Raw genomic sequence first — 26,697 nt, forward strand, 5'->3', positions numbered from 1 at the left:
AATTATTCTACTTCACATGTTCATATTAAGACATGACTTTTATGAAAGCACTTTAAAATCGTTAGCTTTGAATTTCCCTCTGAAAATACTGTCAACAGGTTCTTTTTCTTGGAATAGTTATACAACTAAGGCATATAAGGTTTTAAGTTTCTATATGAATTTGTTTCTGAAACGTGAGCCCTTAAAATGGCCATTCACTACCGAACAGTTACAACTGTAGGCAATGCTGTTCAAATTTGAAGTATCACCCACGTAAAATTTTGAATTTCAGATAAAACTTGTTCAGCAATAAAATTACAAGTGACTTCTGTTGCAAAACAGAAAAGTTTGAAGATTAAGGTGAGAAAAGCCTTCTTCAAATTTTTGTATTTTGTCCCAGACAGGATATTGAATGTTATTGGAGTGTAGGAATTCAAAGAATTCATTCTAAATATGAAATAGAAAGAAAGAAAATAAGAAATAAGGGGAGAGGAACAAGAAACAATAGATTTCCTTGGTCTCTGGGGGATTTACACTGCCTAAAATATCTTGCTCAAACTCCTATCAAATTAGGTTTATGGCAAATTTCACTTCTGCATTCTAATGCAACTTTAGGACAACCTGTAGACGTGCAGAATAAATGTTTAACTTCGATAGTGATCGAATTTCAACCTCATTTGCTTTCCTTTCAAGAATGTGAAATTGATGCCAGCTCCTCCATGTGGGCTTATGTCTTCCTGGGGAACCTTCTTCGTGGCATTGGAGAAACTCCCATTCAGCCTCTGGGCATCGCCTACCTTGATGATTTTGCTAATGAGGACAATGCGGCTTTCTATATTGGTAATGCCCACCTCATTCATCTTCTTGGGATACAGGGTACCTGGTTTTCTCAGCTTCATTCTCAACTAAATAGGGCGTGGAAGGTTTTATACTTCATATCCAACTCCTTTATTCAGTTCACATTTTTCTGAAGTCCACACTGAGGATTTGGATAGCGAAGAAACTTCAGTTAGAAGGACCTATTGCATTAGGGAAAGAATATCAGATTAAAAGAAAATATCTGTGAGCTCAACTGCTGTGATATATGACTTGTGCAAGTATCTTCATGGATACAGAAGAAGGACAAGAGCAAGGCCTGAGCCAACCGTATGTCTGGAAAGGCCCCAGCAGATAAACCAGCAGCTAAAATCACAAAACCCAAAAGATAGCAAACTCCAAAGGTAAACGAATGGAAGTAGCATTTATTGAGTGCCTCTTATGTCTCGGAAGCTAAATTTGTTCTGTTTCATACATTAGTCTTGATTTTGGGGGTTCTGACCTTTTGAGAGTCTCACCCTCAGAGACAGAAGGACAAGATTTAAATTCATTGAGGGGGCTGTAGGTAGGTCCATGGTGTAGTGCTGCCCTGGCTACTCACACAGAACTCCAGAGGTCTCTGATGATATCCAAGCACGCTGTAGTTAAAAACAGGGCACCAGTTCTAATGGAAAACTGCAGCATAGATTAGGACCTAGAATTGGAACAGAAGCTCCATGGCACATGCTAGGCAATTACTCTGGGGACCAGAGGAAAGATTACGGCCAAGAGATGCACACAGGTGTCAGGGTGTCCCCGTCCGGTCCAGGAGCTCAGAGCTTGCTCACTCTCCTTTGCCCTCTCTTCTGTTCTGAAAAGGATCTGGTAACTGCTATTTACTCCTCCAGTTAATTTAAATCACTCTCCCAGGGATATGTGCATAAGCTCAGTGATGAAATGAAAGGCAGACGGGGGATATTTTGCAAGGAAGACCAATCTTTCTGGTTACTAGAAATAGTGTCATTTGGGAGATCTGCTCCCCCTACCTGTGAAAGCTGCCCAGGTGCGTCCTGAGCGTTCCAGAGGACACCTCTCCCCTCTCCCCAGTCTAGCTCCTTTGCTGGCTGCATAGTTACCGCACTTGCAGATGGTCCCACCAGAAGCTCTGAATGCAAGCACATTTCATTAACGTGGAAGAAATCAATTTTAAAGTCAAAACAAGTTTTATGCTTAACTGACCATAAAAGGTTTTTGAAAGACTGTCAAAATAATATAATTCTGATTTTTATCACTAGGGGGAATCTAATCCTAGGGAGTAAAATTTGCTCCATTTGGGGAAATTAACTTCTTCAGAGTCTTAGTGTTATTTTCTTACTAAGAGACAATTAATGCCTTAAAAATGTTCATTCTTCTTCCAACACTGAGGAGGACTTATTTCCGATTCAATGAGGTTGAAAAATTGACAAATCAAGCACACTTAAGGGAAGAGTTGAGGAAACATTTTCAGTGACTAACTGGATCTTATGCACATCTCTCGTTTAAAAATTAATTTACAAGAGCAAAGAAATTGCATTTTTTTTTTTTTTTTTGGTGCAGGGTGTGTGCAGACGGTTGCAATTATAGGACCAATCTTTGGCTTCCTGTTAGGCTCATTATGTGCCAAACTGTATGTTGACGTTGGCTTTGTAAATCTAGGTAAGGGAGTTTATTTCTATTTATTCACTTACTTTAGTTACTGTAATTTTTTAATAGGAATAGTACAGAAAATACCAAATTGCCTTTTTATAAAATGACAGGATGGTAGTCTTTCATAAAATGGAAATAATCCATGGAAAACTTATTCCTGATACAATCATCACACATGATGGTATGTGTATGGAAGATGAAAAACAGGTGGTGATTAGAACCGGATGACCCATAGTTTGTTATTCGGATGTATCAGTTTCCACTTCTGGTTTCCTAGTCCAAAGGCATTCCAGCTTAGTTAAGACCAACAGCTGTGGCTACTTGTTGGCTCTTGTTGGTTTCAGGTGAATCAACATTTACTGCAGTCACATCAATTGATAACATATTTCTGGACTTGTCAGAAAGGCCAAAGGTTGAAAGTCTTCTGGCAACCAAAATTTCCTTAGTTAATGTACAAGTCTTTTTTAGTAGAAGGCATATTCTAGTGAGACTAACTTTCCTTCGGGGCGAATGCTTGTGGAGGGAATAAATGGAGGCCTCCTCTTTCCATAGTTACTAATTTGTTTCTTTCCTTATATAAGATGTAGTCCCTTGACATAGATAAAATTCATCTGGTTTTTTTCAAGACACCCTAGAAGGCAGTTAAAAAACAAGAAAACAAGTTTCATTTTTATAAATTCTGGAATTGCATTGTCATTAGTGTGTATTATAAATGATTATTGTGTGTCAAAAAAGAATGCAAAACTCTTGGGCTAGTTGTCCTTTTTTAATCAAATAAACTGGAATATACATTCCAAAAATTTTATTTATTCGTTATTACTACCAAATTTATTTCACATCTACTCTATCTCAAGTGATATTCTACCACAGTGAACAAAATATTGGGCTGGCCAAAAAGTTCGCTCGGCTTTTTCTATAAGATGTTATGGAAAAACCAGAGCGAACTTTTTGGCCGACCCAATAGTTGTGTTCCTTTACTTCATGAAGTTTAAAATCTGGTCGTGGAGACTGATATAGATAAGAAAGTGTTGGTGTGATGAGTGGTACAGAGAAATATTGTGAAAGGGAAGAAATGCACATGCAGTGGTAAACTAGTTAAAACGCTGTAGTGAGTATAACGTAGTACCAATTGAGCCTAGTTGTCAAAGGATTCTCATAGAATATTGTAGAGGTAGAGTATAATAATATGTTTCATAGGTTCTTATATAGAAAAAAAAACTTGATTTGGTTAAAAAACTTTGTCAATGCTTACTTTTTAGTTAAATAAGAAATAGTATCAAAAATTTTATGATGATTAGATATTGATGTTTTAATTACATATACAAATCTTGCTTTGGACCTAGAGTAGCTCTGAAGTATTCTCAATCATCATTTAATAAATAACATTCTGAGTGGCTCAGACTAGATTTGGGCCAGAGGGCATAGGGCATAACTTTTTCTTCCAGTAAAGTCTTAGACAAACACTCAATATGTAAATCAGATGAAAGTGGTGGTACTCATGTGGGGTAGCTGGCAGAAGGTTTTAAGCCCTCATAATTCTTTCTCACATGTTGATTTTTTCCTGTCATGGGTCCAGACAGAAGCCCAGAGCAGAGTGAGACCCCTTCCAGTATGTAGACTGTATACTTTTAATCAAAGAAACAAAAGGAGAAATGTTCATGCTCTGAAAACACCCTCTTTCCTTCAAAAAGCAAGATAACAATAATGTTCAGATTAGAAAAGGTTATCATGTATGAATTATTGGGTATTTTTATGATGTGACAGAGGTAACGTTTGGATTTTTTTTTTTTTAAAAAGAGGACTCTTCAACACACTAGCTTTGCTGTATATGCTCTTTGGCCACCCTCCCTCTTTTTCAGATCATATAACCATCACCCCAAAGGATCCACAGTGGGTGGGTGCCTGGTGGCTTGGTTATCTAATAGCAGGAAGCATAAGTCTTCTGGCAGCTGTGCCTTTCTGGTATTTACCAAAGAGTCTACCAAGACCCCGGCATAGAGAGGATTCCAATTCCTCCTCTGAGAAATCTAAGTTTATTATGGATGATCACACGGACTACCAAACACCTCTTGGAGAAAAAGCAAAAATCATGGAAATGGCAAGAGGTGAGCCAGATTCTCCTTGATTTTGAAACACTTTCCATTTTCCTGTTGAAACTTTATAGGCGATCTATAAATAATACCCCTCTCTCCGCTTCATGTGTTCAGAAAAAACAGAAACTGTACAGGAAGCAGAAATGAAGATTATTAAAAAGTCAGCTTTATTACTGGAAAACTGATTGAAGAACTTGACCCAAAGTCTTGGTAACCTTCTTTGCTGCTGTCCCCACCTTTACACCTCCTCAGTGCAGACGTTGCAACTGCCCCTCCCTGGGAGGGTTGTTTCACATTCACCTGGGTGGACGGAAAAGAGTGAATCTTCAGGGCTTGTGGCCTTTTAACAGATGACATCCACCCACTTGAAAATGTGCACCAGTGCACGTGTCCCACTAGTGATCAAAGGAGTGAGTGTAGCATGGGGCCAAAGGTCAGACGTGTTCTAGTGAATTCCCCCCACGTGGAAATGGGTGGCCATGAGAAAGATTGGTCCCCCTCAACTGGCCCAGCTATACTGACATTTATAGAAAATCTTCACATTTCTGTTTGGCTGCGTAAAAGAAGAAGGGAGAATGCCAAAGCTCATTTCTAACAATAATTAACTGGAGATAACTTTCATATTCCCTTCTCTGCACCCATGACCCAAGTTGGAAGGAGAGAGACCAGAAAACTCAAGTTCTTAATGTCCTGTCCATGACTCCCAGCTCAGTGGTGAGGGACTATTCTTATCCCTCGTGTCTTCTACCCACATCAGAGGAATCTGTTCCTGACTGACACTCTAATTTATAATTTAGATTTTATGCCTGTAGAAGTGAGTGCCTACGTCTGGATCTGAGCCTGGCCGGAACTCAGCCTTGACTTGTGCCAATGGCTTAATATCTAGAGTGCGTGTGTGTACCATGCTATAAATGCTCCTCAGAACCATGACAGTGACACTCAGCCTCTAAGCCCTGATGCCATGGCTGTATCTTCTGCCAAGTGTGACACTGTCTTTAATTACTCCATGCTATTTTTGTCTCGCAGATTTTCTGCCATCACTGAAGAGTCTTTTTGGAAATCCAGTGTACTTCTTATATTTGTGTGCAAGCACCGTTCAGTTCAATTCCTTATTTGGCATGGTGACTTATAAACCGAAGTACATTGAGCAACAGTATGGGCAGTCATCCTCTAAGGCCAACTTTGTTATCGGTATGCTTCTCTGTCCTTCCTGCTTGCCAATAGGCAATATCAGCTGTGTCTTGTTAATCCTTAGTAACTTTAGAGAAACTGTTCCAATATTTAGACTGAAGGTAATTTATGGCATTTCAAAAAGTAAGCGAAAAAATCTAGCAGAGTAAAATATTTAGTCTGTGGTACGACTTTGTAGCAAAAATTGTTCAGAACTATGTGTGAATGACCACGAGAATACCACATAGACCAAATATGCATCTTATTAGGAGATTGTTAGTACTGGATATTTGTCTTTCAAGTGTAGCTGAAACCTCGTAACAGTGGCCATTTTACCTGAACAGTTTCTAGGATTACAAAAGGTAAGTATTCAGACAGGTTAAAAGGTGTGCATTGCAAAACAAAGTTTGTGTTTGCTCAGAGTTGAAAGACTTCTCTGATTCCTGGCATTTGGGTTATTTAAAAGGACTGTGTTTCTAGCACAGCAGGACAGCCAATAAGAGACATATTCAAGGGCAAAAAAAAAAAAAAAAAAAAAAGAGAAGATGAATGAAGAAGAACCAGAATCTCCAAATATATAACCACCATCCTATAAGCAATTGGATACTTTAAAACCTGGATTAGCTCCTTTAGTCCACAAAGGTGTTATTTAATGCTACTGTTTCAAAGTATAAAACATATTCTATTCCTTTGGACATGTTCCTTTATGATAGGAGACTCCAATGGCTTAAAATCATTTCTTCTTCATAAAATATTTTAAAACTCGCTCTATTCATCTATCTCTGAAAGAGATCAGGGTGGGGGTGTGTGTGAGGAAACAGCTGAGCATATTTTGGGATGTATAAATTTCTTATAATAATCCTGGATAATGGGCACTTAGCAGATGCAATTCTAATTGACTCTTTGAACTGCTGTCCTTCCCCTAAATTCTAAATGTGAAGGCTATAATCACTGTTGAATTTTACTTTCAACATTAATTGGTTCAAATTAATTTTATTATTTAATGGTTGACCTGAAGAAATATTGATATTTTAGGGCTTTTTTTTTAAACCCCACACCCCATCCATGCCAATCAAAGCTTTGTACTGACTTTAAGAAGACTAGAAGAGGAATGAAATTTTGACATTCTTTTTATTTTAACATTTCTTTTGTGTTTAGAGACATAACTTATAAGCAACAGTTAGGTCTACAGATCTTAAATGTATAGCTCAGCTGGATAAATGTTTACATGTATATATCTGTGTGGTGATCATTATCCAGAACACGTAGCACAATTCAGTTCCCCAGAAGGCTCCCTCAAAACTTCTTCTACCCAATGTTCTTCTCCAAGTTAATAACTATTCTGAACTCCATCATTATCGATCAGTCTTGCCTGTTTTTGAACTTTATATAAATGGAATGAGTTATGTACTCTTTTGTATCTAGCTTTTTTCAATGGAAGTGAAATCTACAAGATTCATTCATGTTATTGCGTGTAGTGGTGGCTTGTTCTTCTCATTGCTGTGTAATATCCCATTACATAAATATACCACAGTTTGTTTGTTTTCTTGTTGACGGACATTCGGGTTGTTTACTGCTTTGGGCTATCATAAGTAACACTGCGTGAACATTCCACACGTATTTTGGTAGGCAGATTCACTCATTTGTCTTGGCTATATCCTGGAGTAGAACTGCTGGATCATAGGGAATATGTTTCGATCTGGCAGATATTGCCAAAACATTTCATAAAAGAGTCGTGCGAATGTTTACTCCCATTAGAAGTGTAAGAATGCTCCAATTGCTCCATATCCTTCTAATGTTTGGTATTGTCAGTCTTTTTCATTGTAACCATTCTTATGGGGTCTGATGGTATCTTATTGTGGCTTAATTTGCATTTATCTGCTGACTAACTATGTTGAGCATTTTTTCCCAGGCTTTTCGGCCATTTCATTATCTTTTGTTAATTCTGTTTGAGTCGTTTGCCCATTTTAATTGGATTGTCAATCTTTTTCTTATTGGTTTGTAGGCGTACTGTATTTTTTCTTGATACAAGTTCTTTATTGAATATATGTTTTGCAAACATTTTCTCACAGACTTCAATTTGCCTTTTCACTCTTCTTAATTTTAATCATGTCCAATTTTAATCTTTTCCTCTTTCGTTAGTGCTATTTTGAGCCTGTTTTAAGAAATCTTTGTCAAACCCCAAGGTTATGAAAATGTTTTCTTAATATTGCTCCTAGTAGATTGTTTTAACTTTCACATTTAGGTTATAATCCATTTCAAAGTATTTTTTTCCAAGTATTTTCACAGCATACAAAGTATTTTTGTGTTATGTGAAGGAGGTCAAGATTCATTTATCAAAATGAAGAGACCATCTTCTCCCCATGAATTGTAGTGAAGAACATACCTTTAAGTATATGTTTATTCCTTATTATTCAACATGTACATAACACTCAGAGATTTGGGGGCCTTTGATTTTGCTCCCACTAGAATGATGAATAAGTTCTTTAAAATTTTCCAGTTGAAAAGTTCATTTCATAAAGGAAAATTAAGGGCCTTTGGGGGGGGAAGTTACTTAGAAAAGAAATGAAATTACATGTAATCTCATTCCTTTATTAAGTAGATAATAAATGAAATATGTTTTGCCTGTAAAATTATCTTTAAGAGTAATTAGCACAGATGAAAGAATGTGAGACTCTGAGAGATTCAATGGCCTGCCCAATATCATGCATATGTATCTTACATACATACATACATACATGATATAGCCAGGAATAAAATTATTTCCCCTGAGCTTCTGAGTTGTATTTCTTCACTGGGCATAATTATTTTTGGAAAACTGTCAGGAAGAATCTGATTAATAATTATCTTTTGAATTGTGGCTGATTGATTTCTTTTAATCCATGACCCTACTCTGTATACTGAAATGGACTCTGAGATCCAAACAAACTCATCATCAGAATTTTTTGAGCCATCTATCAAAGGTTGCCTGGAACTCTAATTCCTCATAGTTTCTGGCATATCTATAGATAATTCAAGTACTTTTGTGAGAGCTAAGTAAAAATGTTTAGTAATTCCACGTCATTATAACTAGGATACTTTCCTGAGTGCATTGTAATTTTACATTATTAAGTATGGGATACAGCAGAGTAAGGGAAGTGGGTAAATTATTCAACATCCCTAACACTTGTTTTGATTTTCTGTAGAATGGTGAAAAGAAATGCATCACTGGGTTAAAATAAAGATGAAAAAAGACATATAAAATGGATTGTAAATGCACATAGCTCTCATTCAACAAATATGTTTTCTCCCTTTCTTCGCTTTTCTTTCCTACCCCTCTCTCTTTTCTCCTTCAGCTTTTTTCTTTGGATTATGGGAGAATGACCCTTTCTGTAATAAAATATGGGAAAGGCACAGAAAAGACACATTTCCCTTCTACTCTCAGAGAAAGCATTTGATATGACATGGAGGAAAGAATAAACAGAAATTTCCCTAAAGTGTTCAAGGGCCGACCGATCCAATGAAAATTTATTTTACTGTACATGTTTTTATATGTTGGTCACATTCTTTCTAAAGTTTAGAAATAGCATTTTCTTGTGTTAATTAATTTTGCAAATAAAACGAAAGAAGAATAAACAACAAAAATTTTTCAAAGTCAGGGACTAGAAAGTATGTGATGAAACGTTTTTTTTTTGTTTTTTTTTTTTTAAGGGTATGGGCTTTTAACAAATTTCCATTCCAATTTCTACTGAAAGAGATTTGATTAGACAGCTGAATCTTTCATTTAGGCTTTTCCTATCACTATGAAGTTACATGGACATTTAGGCTTTTCCTATCACTATGAAGTTACATGAACTTCTCTCATGAAGTTACATGGACATCGTTCCTTTTCCTTCTTAATACACAGATTGCAATTATTTATTTTTGCTTAATTTCTTGAAATTTTTTGATTAAATAAGATAGGAAGTAGTTGACAAGATACATCAACACTGACTATCATTGACAATGATTATCATTCTCAATTTTTGGAGATGTTACACAGACAAATAAGGAAAAATTAAGAGAATTGTTTGTGAAAATATGATCATAAGAGAAAGCATTATTATTTTTGTGGCTAAGCTAGCATAGGAAATTTAGAATTATATTATGATCTGTTCTAGAATCAAGTAAAGTTACATTAAAAATCTGTGAGGTGATGGAAAACTATCTTAATTTGCGAGGGGAAAAAAAACCTCTTATTATGCCCAAGAAGGATGGCTAATTTTACTTCTTTGTCTGCACCCAACTGGTTATATGAATATGTAAATTTTTCTTGCATTCTTTTCTCTCTGTAAAATAAAAATCTTAACATTTATTTCTTCTAACATTAGAGTAATATTGTGAGGGTCCATGATATAACCAGGACTTTTACTTCACTGGGAAAAAAGCTTTAAAAACATCCTAAAGTACTATTATTAATAACTCATTACTGTTTCATCCTAATGGCTAAGGCTTTCATGCACCTGTATGGGAATCAAAGTTTCCAGTTTATATCGTAATTCTGCTGAGCATCTCGAAACAGTTTACACATTCCTCATAACTCTTGTTTGGGATAGTAACAAAGAATAGGGTCTTTAACTTGAACAAGTGTGCTGAAATAATAATAGTAATAGTAATTAATAATACTAAAATATATAATAATAAACTAGCTTGTAGCTTTCCTGATATTTGGATAAACATAAATATTAAATTCAAGAGGAATCATATAAAATAAACTGAAACAAATTGTAGTTGCTAGGATAAATTACAGCTAATGTTTCCAGTTGGAATATTTAGATGGTAAACATTTTATTGGGTTGGCCAAAAAGTTTGTTCGGTTACTGAATACGTTGTTCAATAAAGTTCTTGGTGAAAATGAAAAATGTCTTATTTTTACTTTAAACTGAATGAACTTTTTGACCAACACAGTAAGAGCAACACATTTTACGGTGTGAGTGGAAAAAGTGTGCAATGAAGAAATCAATGTGATATTTCTACCTCATTAAATGACTCAAAAATACCTAAGATGAAAGAAAAGAAGCTTTGGGAGGCAAGAAGCACATCTCATATGCTGTTCAGGAACTTCGCCGTCACACTGGCCCTTCATGGACAGCTTATAGATCCTAGGGAACTTGAAAGGGAGAATCACGTTGACAGTATATTTGAAATGTGCTACTAATCTTTTTTGAAATCATGTTATAATTTAGTCATCTTGAAATAGGAGAGTAACTATTAACTAATTATTAAATATTTCTATATTTCTATAACTTAAATTAACCAAGTAGTTAATAATAAGTCAGAAACTATTGTATAATTTTGCATAATCCCTTAGAAAGTTTGTGTGAGTGTACTCATATTTCTTTTAGAGATTCACAAAATTTTCTTTTTCCTCAGGGCTCATCAATATACCTGCAGTGGCCTTTGGAATATTCTCTGGGGGTATAGTCATGAAAAAATTCAGAATCAGTGTGTGTGGAGCCGCAAAGCTCTACTTGGGATCATCTGTCCTTGGGTACCTCCTATTCCTTTCCCTCTTTGCGTTGGGCTGTGAAAATTCTGATGTGGCAGGACTAACAGTCTCCTACCAAGGGTATGTTCACTCATTAAGTAATCTGAGGAGATTGCCTTGTTTAATCAAATTATTGATAGAGTTTCAAAATAAGATAATTTAATTTTTAAGCATTGTAACTAAGAAAAGAAGTTAATGTTTTATTATGGGATAGTGGATATTATGGAATAGTGGACAATGCTTATGACATGTAAGCTGTTATTGTCAACAAAATCTGTCATTTCCTTTGAATTTGAATGTGTTAGAGAAATATAAAGAATGCTAAATCCACATCTTACTTTAGGGCAGCAACCTGATAGTGGAAAATACAGACCTTGAATTTTGCCTCTGCCCATTCTTAGTGAAGTGACATTGTATGAGTTATTTAACGTAGCCTCAATTTTTGCATTTTAAAAATAGAAATAATAACTGCCTTTTAAGGTTTTGTAAGGTGAGATGATGTACGTGAAAGTGATTAGTACTTACCTGGCACAAAATAGATGTGCCACTCATGGAAACAATTGTATTTTTTTTCTTTGAACACCTAGATAACTGGAATGGTCTCTGTGCCATGCTTTATAGTCTCTGTTACTCAAATCAAGGGAAATTTCAGGAGAAAATGGCTATCCCTCAAGCCAGTGACCCACATTCCAGCTCTCTTTAGCTCTTTGCAGCTGATCACAAGAATATTTATTGATGTTTTCAGACTTATGCCATCCTGCCTGGGGTGGGTGATTAGTTTCCAGAGTCTAAAGGCTGGGTTTTAAAACTACTTCACCCTTCCCCTTCAAGAGTCCTTGCTATCACTCTACCCAGAACCTGAGTTCCCAGAGGCAGCTCTCTTCATCCTTCCACCTATCTATACATTATTTGTTTAAAAAAAAATTATTGAGCTGCTACTAGTTGCCAGGCCAGCCTCCCTGATTGTATCTGCCTGACTGCCTAAAATTCCGCCTGTGGTTCAAAGGCCTACACTCCTGACATTATGTTCTGTTTTCTGATGGTTCAGTTGCTTCTTGCTCACTGCTTGCTCTCCAGCTTCCTTCCACATTTATCTATCTGTCTTGTGTTCATGTTCCATCATCTTCATTATCCTGGTTTCCCCTGCTGTTAAGTGAACATCAATTATACTTTTGCCATCTAAAATGTTCAGGAAAATTAATGAATGCAAAGTTCATATATCGTTGCTTCTAGGAGTGATCACAGCAACAGTTAGACTTAATGGAGTATAGTGTTGCCTTGGTAACAGTGAGCAATGTAGATTAAGAATGTTAGTTGTATCTGCAAGAAGATTCTGGAGCGAGTAGAAGCCCTGTGCCATCTTTTACTATCCCTAAGATCTTCATGGTGGATGGACAGTGGTAAAGTACTTTATATTTTGCAATTTAGAAAACACCTTAGTTTTATTATCTCACTTCTACCTTCAGACGCCCTTATGAAGTTCTTTTACCCTCGTTTAAAGGGAACTGAGATTAGAAAGGTCAAGTAACTTCCTCAAAGTATAATGTTCTTTCTATGACATTATGCTATCTTTAAGCCAAAGCAAATATGTAAGTAGACAACAACAGAAAAATTTTGAGATTTACATTAAAAGGATACTCAGATGATAATAAAAGATTAAATATTTTTAAACAAAACAAAATAATTATTCATTGAGTACTAGCCACTGAAAGCAATTCACCTCAAAAGACTATAACTGTATTGCAATAATGCTATCATTGTTTAAAACTCCTCTTTTGAAATTGCTTTCCATGTCTTTTTAGAATATTCTCAACAGGGGCAAAGATTTAACCTTTAAGAGCAGCTTTGTTATTGGAAGGAGCCAAAGAAAAGGCAACATCACTGGGGAAATCTCTCCCCTCCCAACATGGTTATTTTGAAAGAAAAATCTCATTTGAGCATAAACATTCTGGCATATTTGATAAAACTCATAATTAAACATTTAAATAACTCTACTGTCAACACATCTTACATAAAACATATATGCAATTAATTTCTGCTTCAAGATTGCCCTAAGTGATAAATTTAATGTACCTTCAGTAATATAAAAGAATTGGCTTTATAAAATAAACGTGCTCTCCAGGGGTTATCCAGAGTTTCTTTGTTCCACAAGGCTGTTTTGATTCTGGACATTACAGGAACACTATAGATAAGCTTTAGATATGATAGTGGAAGAAATTTTTCTTCTGCAATGATGAGAATAAGTCTGACGAAAGACAAAAATGTAGAATCCAGAGACCTGGAACGGTTCTAATTCTGGGTTTGTCACTAACAAACGTGAATTTGAGCAAATTATCTGCCTACTTTGGACCTGACTTTCCTGATTTGCCCAATGAGAAGTTGGCCTAGATCACACCCACAGTTCTTTCAGCTCTAACCTTCTAAAATCTCAGCCCTACAGTGTCCATAGTGGCCTGATTCTAGGCTTTCAAAGACACATTTATACTTTCAGATACTACAACACAGTCTCAGCTAAAACTTAATGCCTTAGAGGAGAGAATAAGATGACATATTCCTGGATGACTTCTTAGGAGGCCTAGTTAAATACCCTTTCATTCTGCTAGAAGACATCTCAAAGGTCTTTTTGCTTTTACATTTGAGGTGACAAAATCCATAGTAGTTCTATGAGATGGAATATTATATAAGTTTGTTATTATATTGATACACAATAAGAGCAATGTCATAAATTGCTCTTAAGGTTTACTTCACTTTTCTACCTTGTTAGTCATTTTCATACATCACTGCATAGAAAAATATTAGAAGATTCTAGAGTCAGTAGATGTTAGTAAAAGCCATCAGCCAAGAGCTGGATATCATATGAAGTTGTAAACCTAGAAAGATAACTTTCAAGAGAAAGCTATTTAATAGTGGATTCACATTTAATGATCAGAAGCTGGCATTTCTGATGACAATTGTGTTCCCCCAAAGCAAACGTTGTTGGCAGTGCCATTTATATCACCCAAGAACATTGATTTTTGAAAGTATTAGGGTGCTGCCTACTAAGAGGTAATATTTTATACCATTACATTTCTTTTCAGAACCAAACCTGTCTCTTATCATGAACGAGCTCTCTTTTCAGATTGCAACTCAAGATGCAAATGTTCAGAGACAAAATGGGAACCCATGTGTGGTGCAAATGGAATTACATATGCATCGGCTTGTCTTGCTGGTTGTCAAACCTCCACCGGGAGTGGAAAGACTACTGTAAGACATCTTCTCTAAAGTGTGTGCCCACAGGCCTGCGACAATGCTTAACTATACAATCCTATCAGGGCTCAGGGACCAACCTAGGAGCAGACCACACCGGTCAAATCCCTGGCTTTGACTCTGCCCTTGTTCTTTTGTGTGGAGACAGGAAATATAAGCATCGCTAGTAGAACTAGAGTTGTTGGAAGAATTAGCGTCAGAATTAGAATAATGAAATAGGCTGGAGGAACTTTGTAATTATATAATCTACTTCTCTCATTTTGCTTCTAAGGAATGTTAGCTTCAAATGAGAAAGTCTCAGTCACAAGATCATATAATAACATCTGCATTGGGATCCATCTCTCCTGACCCTTGGTCCTTGCAGGATTTAGAGGACAGGGCAAATAGAGGCCAGTATTAGGAAGTCTAGCCCAAAAGGTCTAGACCCAGGGGTCAGGGATCCAATTGTGAGGAGGTTGATGGTTCTGGGACAGCTCTGCCCGAGATATCAAGCCAATGTGCGTAATGATTAAAAGAGTAGGTGGCTGGAATGGAGGGTTCCTGTAGGGTGTAAGAGGAAGATGAGGTTGGAACTATAGGTAGGAAACCAGTTGTGCAGAGTATTATGTACTTCAATCATTAATAGATTCATCCCTCTAATCACACCTTTACATCCCTGTCCCAAACAGAGACTCTTCCTTACACTCGTTGTGTATATGGCACAGTGATTGGATGGCTTTATACTTGTGGCTGATGAAATCTGCCTGTATTTGACAGCCCTAGAGGGCTGAAAATTAAACCACACATACATTTACGTATTTTTATCAACTAGATAAGAATGCTTAGGCAAACACTTCTGTAGACAAATTCATCCTTGTTGATTTTCTCTCTGTTTATTGTTACTTTTGACATTTTATTCAGAGCAGAAAGGATTGGTCTCTAGCAACAGTGATATAAGACCACCCACCCATCTGAAATCTGAGTTTTCACCTTCCCTTCCTTTTCTTCCTTCTTTCCTTTCCTCCCCCTAAGCCCGATCTTTGGCCACTACTCTTTGGCCCAAACTGCTTGAAGGTTTTTCTTTCCTTTTTCTCTTTTACTTTGGATTTACTTTTTTTTTTTAATTGAAGTACAGTTATTTACAATGTTGTGTTCATTACTGCTGTATAGCAAGGTGATTCAGTTATACATATATATATTCTTTTTTAAAAAAATATTCTTTTCCTTTATTGTTTATCATAGAATATTGAATATAGTTCTCTGTGCTATACAGTAGGACCTTGTTGTTTATCCATTCTATATTATAATAGCTTATATATGCTAACCCCAACCTCCCACTCCATCCCTCCCCTAAACCCTTCCCCCTTGGCAACCACCAGTCTGTTCTCTATGTCCGTGATTCTGTTCCTGCTTCATAGATAGGTTCATTTGTGTCATATTTTGGTTCCACATATAAGTGATATCATATGGCATTTCTCTTTCTCTTTCTGACTTACTTCACTTACTATGATAATCTCTAGTTGTAATGGAAGATTTTTCTTAACCAGAGTTTCCATTTATTGAAAACACTGCATGCCAGAGACCTGAAGTGTGTGTGCTGGCCATGTAACTCCCTAGAAGAATTGCCCAGCAGAGAAAATAGGAAGGCCATGAGGCCTGGGTAGACTCACCATGTTTGAGGGCTGGCCAAGGCCCCATAGGCACCCATGTGTGTGGCTGAAGTAGAGGGAGAGGAGGAAGATCATTGGGCGATGAGATCAGAGTGGGATTCAGGAGCTGCATCATGGATAGTGCGGAAGCCACTATGAGGATTTGGGATTTTATCCAAGTACAATGAGAAGTCATTGGAAGGTTGAGAATAGTGATGCAATCTGACTGCTATTTTTAAAGACTCACTTGGGTTATTGTGGAAAAGAGAGTAGAAACATGTTGAGCATTGAGAGACCACTGCGATAATCAAAGCAAGCAAAAATGGTGGCTTAGACTTAGAAGTAGTAGAGAAGAACATAAGGTACTGTTGGATTTGGTGGGATTTGCTTGGAGATGGTTCTATAGGTTCAATAGTTTGTAGACCATCTGCTCTTTGGATAATGAAATGTTGTCTCCCTAGATTTTGCTTTGCTTGATATATTCTAACACAGAAAAATAAAAATTTCCCCATTGTTTATGTAATAAATGTATACAATAAATTCTTTTAAAATAAATACTTGTCTTTAATTTTATATACAAGTTACCTCAATAATTGGATTTTCCCCTATTGTGTTACAGATATTTAATAACTGCACCTGTGTGGGAATTGCCGCCTCAAAATCAGGAAATTCCTCAGGCATGGTGGGCAGATGTCAAAAAGATAACGGATGTCCCAAAATGTTTCTGTATTTCCTTGTAATTTCAGTCATCACGTCCTATACTTTGTCTCTAGGCGGGATACCTGGATACATATTGCTTCTGAGGTGAACACTGATTCTCCCTGCCCTAATTTTAATATGACATACTGTGATCATCTACAGCAGTGATTTCAAACTCTGCTCTGTGGAATCATTATGATTCCTTACAGCTCTCTTAGGAAACTTGTTCTACTTTTATGCTTTTCCCACTTTAGGTTTTTATATAGATAATGTGGTTGACTAGAAGTTTTTCTATTATAACTTATGCTTGAACATTTTTTATTGGCTCTCCTATCCTAGATCTCGATAAAATATATAAGTAAATTCATATTTTAAAATATTAGTTTTGTAACAAGTATTTTCAGTGATAAAATTTTCCTCCTCATTGAATTAGTGTTGCAAGTATTACTGTTAAACAACTGATCGAAATCACCTAAAGATATTACAAATTTCGATAAAATTGTTAAATATGAAAAGTCAAATTTTATTGTAAATCAATCTTTTATGAGATGGATTAGGTGATTTTGAAATTAATTCATATATCAAAGGATGAATATTAAGTTTTTCTAAAATGAAACTAATCAAAATATTGTTTATAGCTTTAACTTCCCACAACTTATATTATAGAAATTGATTAGGAAAGATCTACAGAAGATAGGATCTAACATCCACAAATCTGTTTTTGTAAAAGGGTTTAAGGAGAACATGAGATATTGATGCTTTCAAATGGAAACATGGGTTTGATGGGAAAGCACTGCCCCAGAATTCTCAGACCAGGATCATTCTTCATGGGTACCTATTTCTCCAACATTTGCTTACCTTGTGCCAAGTAGTCACCTGGGCCAAGTGAATAAACAGGCCAATAGAGGAAGAATTTTCCTCACCACCAGTCCCGCAAATGAACCACACTTTATTTTGATGTCAGAAGGAAATGTCATTTGCTTCAAGGAGAAGAGTTGTAATTTTTGACTCTTTTAAAGCAGAGACTAAATATTATACATATGAAGAACTTACTACCATGGTTAACACTCAGTAGTTATTATATATCCTCATGATTATTACATTTAAAATCTATACGCCAATCCATCAGTTAAAGTTATACAGTCATATTAAGGATGGTCTTGTTATTTTAGGTACTCTTGTACTTGACGGGTAAATTCAGGCCCCCACTATTTAGCAAAAACACTAAGCATGTCACAATGATTCTGATTCAACTTGAGTCAATAGGGTCCTGTGCTTTTAGACCAAAACCCACAAAAACTAGTTATAGGTTATTAATCCTTTACTGTGCCTCAAATTCTTATAATTTCTTAGAATTTTTTTCCCTGTGAGTCCTTGTTATTTTACTGATTAAATTTGATTTTACTTTACCCAACGCCATTTGAATATGTCATGTAAGAGTGATTTACCTTTTAGAAATATTAACTATAAATTCCTCGATACACTGCATATAATGGAACAAGGTTTTTACATAATTTGCTTTCCCTATGCTAGAATACTAGTGGGTTCTCCATAAATGCTACTTGAATCCTAACATCATTTCATGTGTGTTCAGTAGATTATCACTGACATTACTATTTGCTTTAATGTACTATTATATTTTTTGTCATAATGCTTTTGTTGATTTTTTAGGTGCATTAAGCCACAACTTAAGTCTTTTGCCCTGGGTATCTACACCTTAGCAGTAAGAGTTCTTGGTAAGTATAATCTATGCTTTAATTATGGTAGCCATTACAAGTGTATTTTGAATAATTTTCTAAATATTTTACAGAATTATGACACATAACTAAATGATGTTGGTAGTAGATTCCTGTTCTTTTAATCTTCTTCCTTCCTTCATATCTTTCTTCCCTTCCTCTTTTCATTGACTACTCTCTTCCTTTTTTTCAGAAATATTGAGAACCAATGCTATACCCATGATAAAGTGATCTTATAAGAGTAATGACATTTTTAAACAATCTTATCTCTTCTAGCATGGGTCTAGTGTCAAAAAATCCATTGCTGTTATAAAAGAGCCCTCTGAGAGGAAAGCAAAAATTGAATCAGTAAGAAAAACTGAAGTCTAAATATAATTTTTTAAGTTATTAGATGGAAGGAATTCTTTTGAGCTACTCTCAATGCTGGGATATATCATTGGTAGAAAGATCATTCAAACAATCAAAGCAGTGTGGATTTGAATTCACAATTTGTTAAATGTAATAGGAATGGTTTCTTCTGACTACCAGATTTTTCAATATTCATTAGTTAAAACCCATAAAAAACAGAGTGATTAAGTTAGATAGGTTTTTGTCCTTAAAGAGTTTATATTCTAAAGAAGATAGTAAAAACCATTGTAAATGTTCCTCTGTAACTTGACAGAGAGGAACTACCTGGAAGAAAAACAAATTCAGAGCTTTAAATAAATGTGGTTTACATAAATCTTGACATAAAAATGGATATATGTGAAGATAGAATATAATCCTGATAAAATTGGGAAAACAACAAAAATGGAGGTTTATGCCATCATGGCTGGCTCTAATTCTACAATATAAAAACAGAGATTATCTAGAAAAAAGGCTATTGAGCCTGAAGTACATCCCTGGCTGTAATAAGTCTATCTACCTCTCTTTGAGAACATAGATATAACCTACAGTGTGAAAAAGATCTCAAGTAAAAGAAATAATTCATAAAGTTGATTCCATAAAAATGAAAATATAATCAACACTGTATGATACCATTTATATGTGGAATCTAAAAAATACAGCAACCTAGTGAATATAACCCAAAAAAAGCAGACTCACAGATATAGAGAACAAACTAGTGGTTACCAGTGGTCGTGGGGCAATATAGGGGTGAGGGAGTGGTAGATACAAACTACCGGGTATAAGATAGGCTCAAGGATATATTATACAACATGGGGAACATAGCCAATATTTTATAAATGGAAAGTAACCTTCAAAATTGTATAAAAAATAAAAAATATATATACTTGAAAATGACAAAAATATCATAAAGCAAACGACAAACTACATACAATTTTTTTCAATTTATATAACAGACAGGTGGCTAATATCCCTATTATAAGGAGAACACCTAAGTCCTGAGAACAAAAAGATCAACAGTCTAAGAGAAAATGGGGTAAAAGATATAAACAACCATTTCATGGAAAAATAAGTATAAATACCTCTCAATATATAAAAAGATAGTCAAGGACCCTCATAATAAGAAGAGTACAAATTAAAACTACACTGATACTAATTCTTACTTATCAGATAGGCAAATTACCAAATGTTGTTTGTCATGTATTACAGTACAAATAGAAAATCGATACATTTATACACTGCTGGTGTGAAAATTATACTATTTCTGGAGAGGGATATTTGGCAATAACTAACAAAATTACATATAGACTTATCTTTTGACCTAGCAATCCCACTTCTAGGAATTGATGTCAAAAATGTGCTCGCAAAAGTATGAAGTAAGTCTAATCTTATGGATGTTCAATCACTGTGGCATTAGTTATAATAGTAAAAGACTACAAGCAGTGTAAATGTACATCAGTATGAGACTGGTTAAATAAACTATAGTAAACCCACATAATGGAATACTATGCAGCTGTATGGACAAATGGGGAAAATCTCTCTCTAATGTTACCAAGTATATTAGTCAGTACTGGCTGTCATAACAAAACATACTGGACTGAGGGGCTCAAACAACAGGAAGTTATTTTCTCATAGTTCTGAAAGCTGTAAAGTCCAAGATCAATGTGCCAATAGGGTTGGTGTCTGGTGAGACCTCTCTTCCTGATTTGCAGATGGCCATTTTCCCACAGTTCATTCCCTGGATCTTTTCTCAGTGCACAGAGAGAGAGAGAGAGAGAGAGACTTTTGGTGTCTCTTCCTCTTCTTATAAGGACACCATTCCTATCAGATTGGGGCCCCACCCTTATGACCTCATTTAACCTTAATTATCTTCTTAATTACTTTTTCCACATACAATCACATTGTGGGTTAGGGCTACAACATATGAATTTTGTAGGGACACAATTCATATCAAGTGATCTCCAGGATATGCTTTTAAGCGAAAGAAAGCAAAATGTGGAACAACGTATATAGTATGATGCATTTGGTGTAAGTATAGAAAGGTGGAAATATTATACACACACACAGAGGTATTTGCTCTTGTTAACAAAAAGAAACAATGGAAGCATAAACTAAAAACTAATACTAATTTTTAAAAAACTTTACCTGTTAGGGAAGAAAGGAAAAAGGGGAGAGAGAACAGGATGGAAATGAGACTTTGTAAATGTAACTGTTGTATAATTTGAAAGCATGCAAAAATTTTATATAATTTAAAATAATTAAATTAACAGAACCAAAGAAATTCTTAAAACAAACCAAAACTAACTCTATATTATATGGGTGACATAACCATACTTTAAACTACATGGAAAGTAGAATTATTACCAAATCCCCATTGCTTCAGTACATTTTATGGTCTTGTCAGTAATACTAACTTTGGCATTGTTATGTTAAAACTATTGTATATTTTAAGATTAAAGTAAATAAGATATTATGTTAATATCATTAGGAATCAATATTTTCAGCATAATAGAAAAGCGATAAAAGCATAAAATAAAAAATTTAAGTAAAACTCATTCTTAATTTAAACTTGAAATGTTAATATGAACTCATATAGCTTTATTTTAAAATAATGTGTATCTTATAACTCTGTCTCCTGAAAAATCTAGAATCTATTTAACCCAGGAGAAATCAGCACCCATAGCAATGAATCTGTGCTATCTAAATATCATTCCTCAATAAAGAAACCACAGCACCTTGGAGAACTGACCAAGGTCTAGGGTAGAAAATGCACAAGATGATTGTGGGACAACTTTTGTGCCAGAAAGTGAGAAAGCTATCAAAGGGATATGTCAAAAGGACACAGGACCAATTTGAGGAGCTTGGCCTAAGGTGAGATAATTTGAAAATAAAATATGTAAGATAAACAATATTATTATATTAATTAATACATAACATAACTAATCATTATAATATCTGCCGTGTCTTGAAATACACTGAATATATAAAAAGACGTAAATCTGTAATGATACCTAAATAATGTTGGAGAATACTAGGGCACCAATTCATTATTTTTGAAACTGATGAATGGAAAGAATTGAGCATTTATCCTGCCTTCCTTCTATGAACTATATTTCGAAGTAATCAAATAAACAGTCATGAAGGAAAATTCTCTTTTATAGAAAAATCCTAAATAATTTTACACAAGGAATAATATAATTTTTAACAATCTGTTTTGCAACCTCCTCAATATTTGCTGAAAGCTATAGGTGAAAATGGATGAAAAACTTCATAATGGAGGGCATAGCCTGAGTCTCAGATCCATTTTAACATTACAAAGAGTGGCAAGTAGGCAGCATGTGACTTCTGCCAGAACACACAGAACCACCTGTGCCTTGTTCCTGCCTGAGTCTATGCAGGAGCTAACTACCAGGTTATTGGAAAAATGAAGGATAGGAAAACAAAGTAAATGACGTCGTGAAGAAGCAATCAGTCAAATCTGGACTGTGGCATATTCTATAGGACAAATGTCTTTCTTCAAAAATCATTAGTATGAAAAAAAAAAAAGTTGGGGAAAAAGCTGATATAAAGAGCCATCAACTAAAATTTTTTAAATAGATCTTTATTGGAGTATAATTGCTTCACAATACTGTGTTAGTTTCTGTTGCAGGACAAAGCGAATCAGCCGTATGCATACACATGTGCCCATATCCCCTCCCTTTTGAGCCTCCCTCCCATCCTCCCTATCCCACCCCTCTAGGTCATCTCAAAGCACAGAGCTGATCTCCCTGTGCTATGCTGCTGCTTCCCACCAGCCAACTATTCTACATTCGGTAGTGTACATATGTCCATGCTACTCTCACTTCGCCCCAGCTTCGCCCTCCCACCCCATGTCAAGTCCATTCTCTATGTCTACCTCTTTATTCCTGCCTACCTGGTTTGAATCCTGATTAGAATGAGCCAACTCTAAAACAATGCTTTGAAGACATTCAGAAAAGTTTGAATATGGGTTTTTGATAGGATTAAAGAAATTATAAAATGTGTCATGTGTTAAATGGCAGAGTGATATATTTTTTAAAAATGTCAGAGATGTGTTCTGAAATACATATAAGGAGAATGATGTGATTATCTGAGGTATCTCTTAAAATATTTTAAAAAAATAGTTTCTGGATGCACGTTGGGTTGTGGGACTGGAGAGAGATAACACAGGAGTGGCAAAATATTGATATTAATAATTGTTAAAGTTAGTGATGGTACATGAGGTTGTATTACATCATCCTCTCTAATTCTGTGAATGTTTGAATTTGCCATTATGAAAATTTTAAAACATACAGAAGATGGCAAGCATTTGAATCTTGAGGAACATCTTCACGTTATTAAGAGCAATGTAAAGTTAGTTATCACCTAAATGTTTTTCAGTGGCAAATAATCTATTTAGATGGACAATGTATATAAAGAGAATTTTTATTTAAGATACCAAATAATCTAAACTGACTGTTAGATATCTTTATCTATGTGATCTTCTTGCTTACAGGAGTTTATGCAAAATAGGGTCAGTTAGCTCTTTTTTGAATCTGGAATTCTTCTCATCCTGGTACAGAAAGGGAGAGACCCTTGCAAATATTTTCCTTTGTAAATGTACATTTTCCTTACAAAAAGGAAACTTAATGCCGTGTCTTCGGAGCTTCTCCTATGACTTCTGTTTCTCAAAATTGTCAGCTCAAAATAATCTTTATACCAGAGGCGTATTTTGGGGTGACACATTCTGGTTTTCTACAGATGCCCTGTCATCTCCAAAGCAGTGAATTTTGGACTGACTGTGGTTTCCGAGAATCATTAATTATAGGCTAACCAAAAAGATATGCGTATATTTTTAGTAGCAATTATTTGTTTTTCTCACAGCAGGAATCCCAGCTCCCGTATATTTTGGAGTTTTGATTGATACTTCATGCCTCAAATGGGGATTTAAAAGATGTGGAAGTAGAGGATCCTGCAGATTATATGATTCAAATGCTTTTAGGTACCGTATCAAACTCATTCCCACATCTCACGGCTACCACATCCCAGGTTTGCACAATGCAATTGGCACTAATAATCCTCACGTAGTTTCATTGCTTGTAAGGAAAAGGAGAGTCTAATCAAGAAGTTTGTTCTGTTTTATAGAATAATTCTATTATTATCTGATTATTTGGCTAGATCTTTCGTTTCCCCCCCATTCTTAATCTTGACTCCCATTTTAAATGAGTAATCATTTTAAAAAAATATGACATAAGATTTCAGAATAGAGTAGAATTTTCAAAGTTTGTGCACACAAGTGAGTGAGTTCCCTGAAACTCAGAAGCATTTAAATCTAGGTCACATTTGGGGTTTAATTCTATTCTTTTTCAAACTGAGCCAAACTGTCCCATTTACGTCAGATATAATCCCTCTGGGCAAGAGTTGGATTTGGCTGTAAATCTGTCCGGCTTTTATTGCCAAACTGATGTTCAATTATTCCAGTACTTGAAATGCATAAAAGTAAAAGGTTTTCTCTGTGTGTGTGAGTGTGTATGGGGTTGAGGGCATGGTTTTTTTCACTATGGTATCATTCAGTTCAATTCATCAAACATTTAGTTTCCTTATTGCTTAAAGCAATACTTCAATGGCTTAAAAGCAAGAAGGATTTTTTTTTTTTTTTCAATTTACAAGCTGAGTATTCTCTAGAGAAATAAACTTGGTGCTGAACTGTGTAAGTTGGAAGCTGGATGTGAATTTAGCCGACCATCTCAAATAAATTTGCTTGACTTAATAGGCTTTGATGTTATGTGAGAAATTTATTTTGGTCTTTGAAAGGGACCTGATCTATGAGGAGAATTGGCACTTTCTTCACATTTACTAAGGCTGTATTTTAGTGCAAAGACAATGTAATTCAATCAGAGACTATGCGTGTACATACAAGGTAACCAGCATGAATCATTTAACCTGTCCTTTCAAACCTTTGTGTCTTATAATCTGATGTAGAACTAAAGGCTACTCATGGAAGAAATGGATTGAAACCTCTGGTTTGTTCTTAAGTCAGTCTACTCTACTGAGGGCTCTGATTTCCCCTTAATGTTCCTTCTTGCAGTTTTTCCGTAGAAGTGAATTTGGGCAAGCTTCGAGGGAAGGGTAACCACATAATTTATCATGCAAACCTGGGTACTTTCGAGAGTGAAAGGGGGCACTATTAAAAACTACACTGGGACAACACTAGCATAATCTGGGACTGTTCTGGGCAAACAGGGATATAGTTACCTGGTCTAAGGAAATAATTTACAGAGAGGATGGGACGGATTATATAATTATCAGTGACTGAAAATGATGGTACTACTAAAATTGCTTTATATTAGCTTACTGCCTTCAATAGTCTGTCAAATGTTCATACAAAGGTCTTTTATAGCCACTGAATCTGCATTCTTAAAACCATCCTCATGATAGTTTTATTGATATTGATATTTTTGGATGATATTATTATATTTTATTTAAAGTTCGATAGTTGCAATAATTAAGATGGACATTCTCTCTTCTTCTAGACACATGTATCTGGGACTAACCATGATCCTTGGCACCATGTCGATTTTCCTAAGTACTGCAGTACTTTTCACTTTAAAGAAAAAGTATGTTTCAAAACACAGAAGCTTCAGAACCAAGAGAGAAAGAACAATGGTGTCTACAAGAATCAGGAAGGAAAACTGTACGACGAGTGATCATTTGCTACAACCCAGCTATTGGCCAGGCAAAGAAACGCAACTTTAGACAAATGATAACTTGAAGCCATGTTTTCCAATTTCTGGAAATTCTGCAAACAAATTTTAATCAAAAGGGTTTTAAATGTGTAAATTCTTTCTCCTTTCAAAAAGATGTCTACTTTGTTTTTGATCCTAAGTATTAGATAATGTACCTGATAACAAATATAATTAATCATGTTACAGAAGGTGTAGATGGTAAAGTTAATCTTAAATATTTTAATTTATAAACAAATTCCTTATATTATTTACTCATTCTGCTGAACTTTGCCTGTGCCCATTGATATATTAGCTGTACTCCTAGTAGAACAATTGTTGCTATAGTTTAATGGCTATGTGTAAAGTAATTTCTAAACTGAGATACTTGCCTAGGATAAGAGAATACTTTAAAAAAACTAAACGACATCTTGGTCTCCTTCAAATATCACCTTAATGATGATGTTAGGATGGAGTCAGAACATGTAGAGGAAGATTTCGTTTTAAGCTCCTTCTTTCTTTTGAAATACAATAATTGATATAGAAATGTATATTTGCAAATGATCTTGGAGGATTCGAATTTTGAATTACTAACTCTTCTACCATTACTAACTCTTCTGCATGTATTTTATGTGTGAGATTTTTAAGTGACCATAGTTGTAAAGTAATAAAATTAATATTAATATGCTTTCCTGTCTTTCTATGAATTCAATGGAGTAAAAAATATTGTTAAATACTGCCCATATTTTAATGTATATAAGCAGCTCCAGACTTATGATTGTGATGTGGTCCTAAAATATATTTGAAAGTGAATTTCTGCAAGTCTACAATAAACTTAGATGTTATAACAGGAACACAGAGTGATGGGGTGAGTGATGGTGTGGTCCGTTTTGGTGCTCTCCCTGGCATCTGTCACAAGGCTTCTGGGCAGGGTGGTGCCACTGGTACAGTCTGCCAGATAGCTCTCTGTTTCTCTGTAACTGAAAAAGCCATGCCAGGCACTTCCTGCTCACTGGCTTCCTGGTCCTGCTCTCACTGGAACTAGTAGATTCAGCA

At 35.4% G+C, this 26,697-nt stretch overlaps 1 protein-coding gene across 3 annotated transcripts in view; it reads left to right on the forward strand.

Annotated features, from left to right (window-relative positions):
• SLCO1C1 (solute carrier organic anion transporter family member 1C1) overlaps window positions 1–25,675 on the forward strand; it is a 45,204-nt gene extending 19,529 nt beyond the window's left edge. Inside the window, exons 5-14 of one of the 3 annotated variants that reach the window (XM_068560574.1) lie at window positions 673–819; window positions 2,371–2,469; window positions 4,320–4,565; window positions 5,580–5,744; window positions 11,115–11,310; window positions 14,307–14,472; window positions 16,723–16,907; window positions 18,474–18,538; window positions 23,804–23,921; window positions 25,453–25,675. In XM_068560574.1, coding sequence (XP_068416675.1) covers window positions 673–819; window positions 2,371–2,469; window positions 4,320–4,565; window positions 5,580–5,744; window positions 11,115–11,310; window positions 14,307–14,472; window positions 16,723–16,907; window positions 18,474–18,538; window positions 23,804–23,921; window positions 25,453–25,675 — 1,610 coding nt within the window. Of the gene's footprint in view, window positions 1–672; window positions 820–2,370; window positions 2,470–4,319; window positions 4,566–5,579; window positions 5,745–11,114; window positions 11,311–14,306; window positions 14,473–16,722; window positions 16,908–18,473; window positions 18,539–23,803; window positions 24,019–25,452 lie in introns of all 3 variants that reach the window. The other 2 variants (XM_068560573.1, XM_068560576.1) reach the window with 2 other exon arrangements.
• The last annotated feature ends 1,022 nt before the right edge of the window (window positions 25,676–26,697 follow it).

The sequence above is a fragment of the Eschrichtius robustus genome, chromosome 13, assembly GCF_028021215.1.
Source record: "Eschrichtius robustus isolate mEscRob2 chromosome 13, mEscRob2.pri, whole genome shotgun sequence".
NCBI classification, from domain to species: domain Eukaryota; kingdom Metazoa; phylum Chordata; class Mammalia; order Artiodactyla; family Eschrichtiidae; genus Eschrichtius; species Eschrichtius robustus.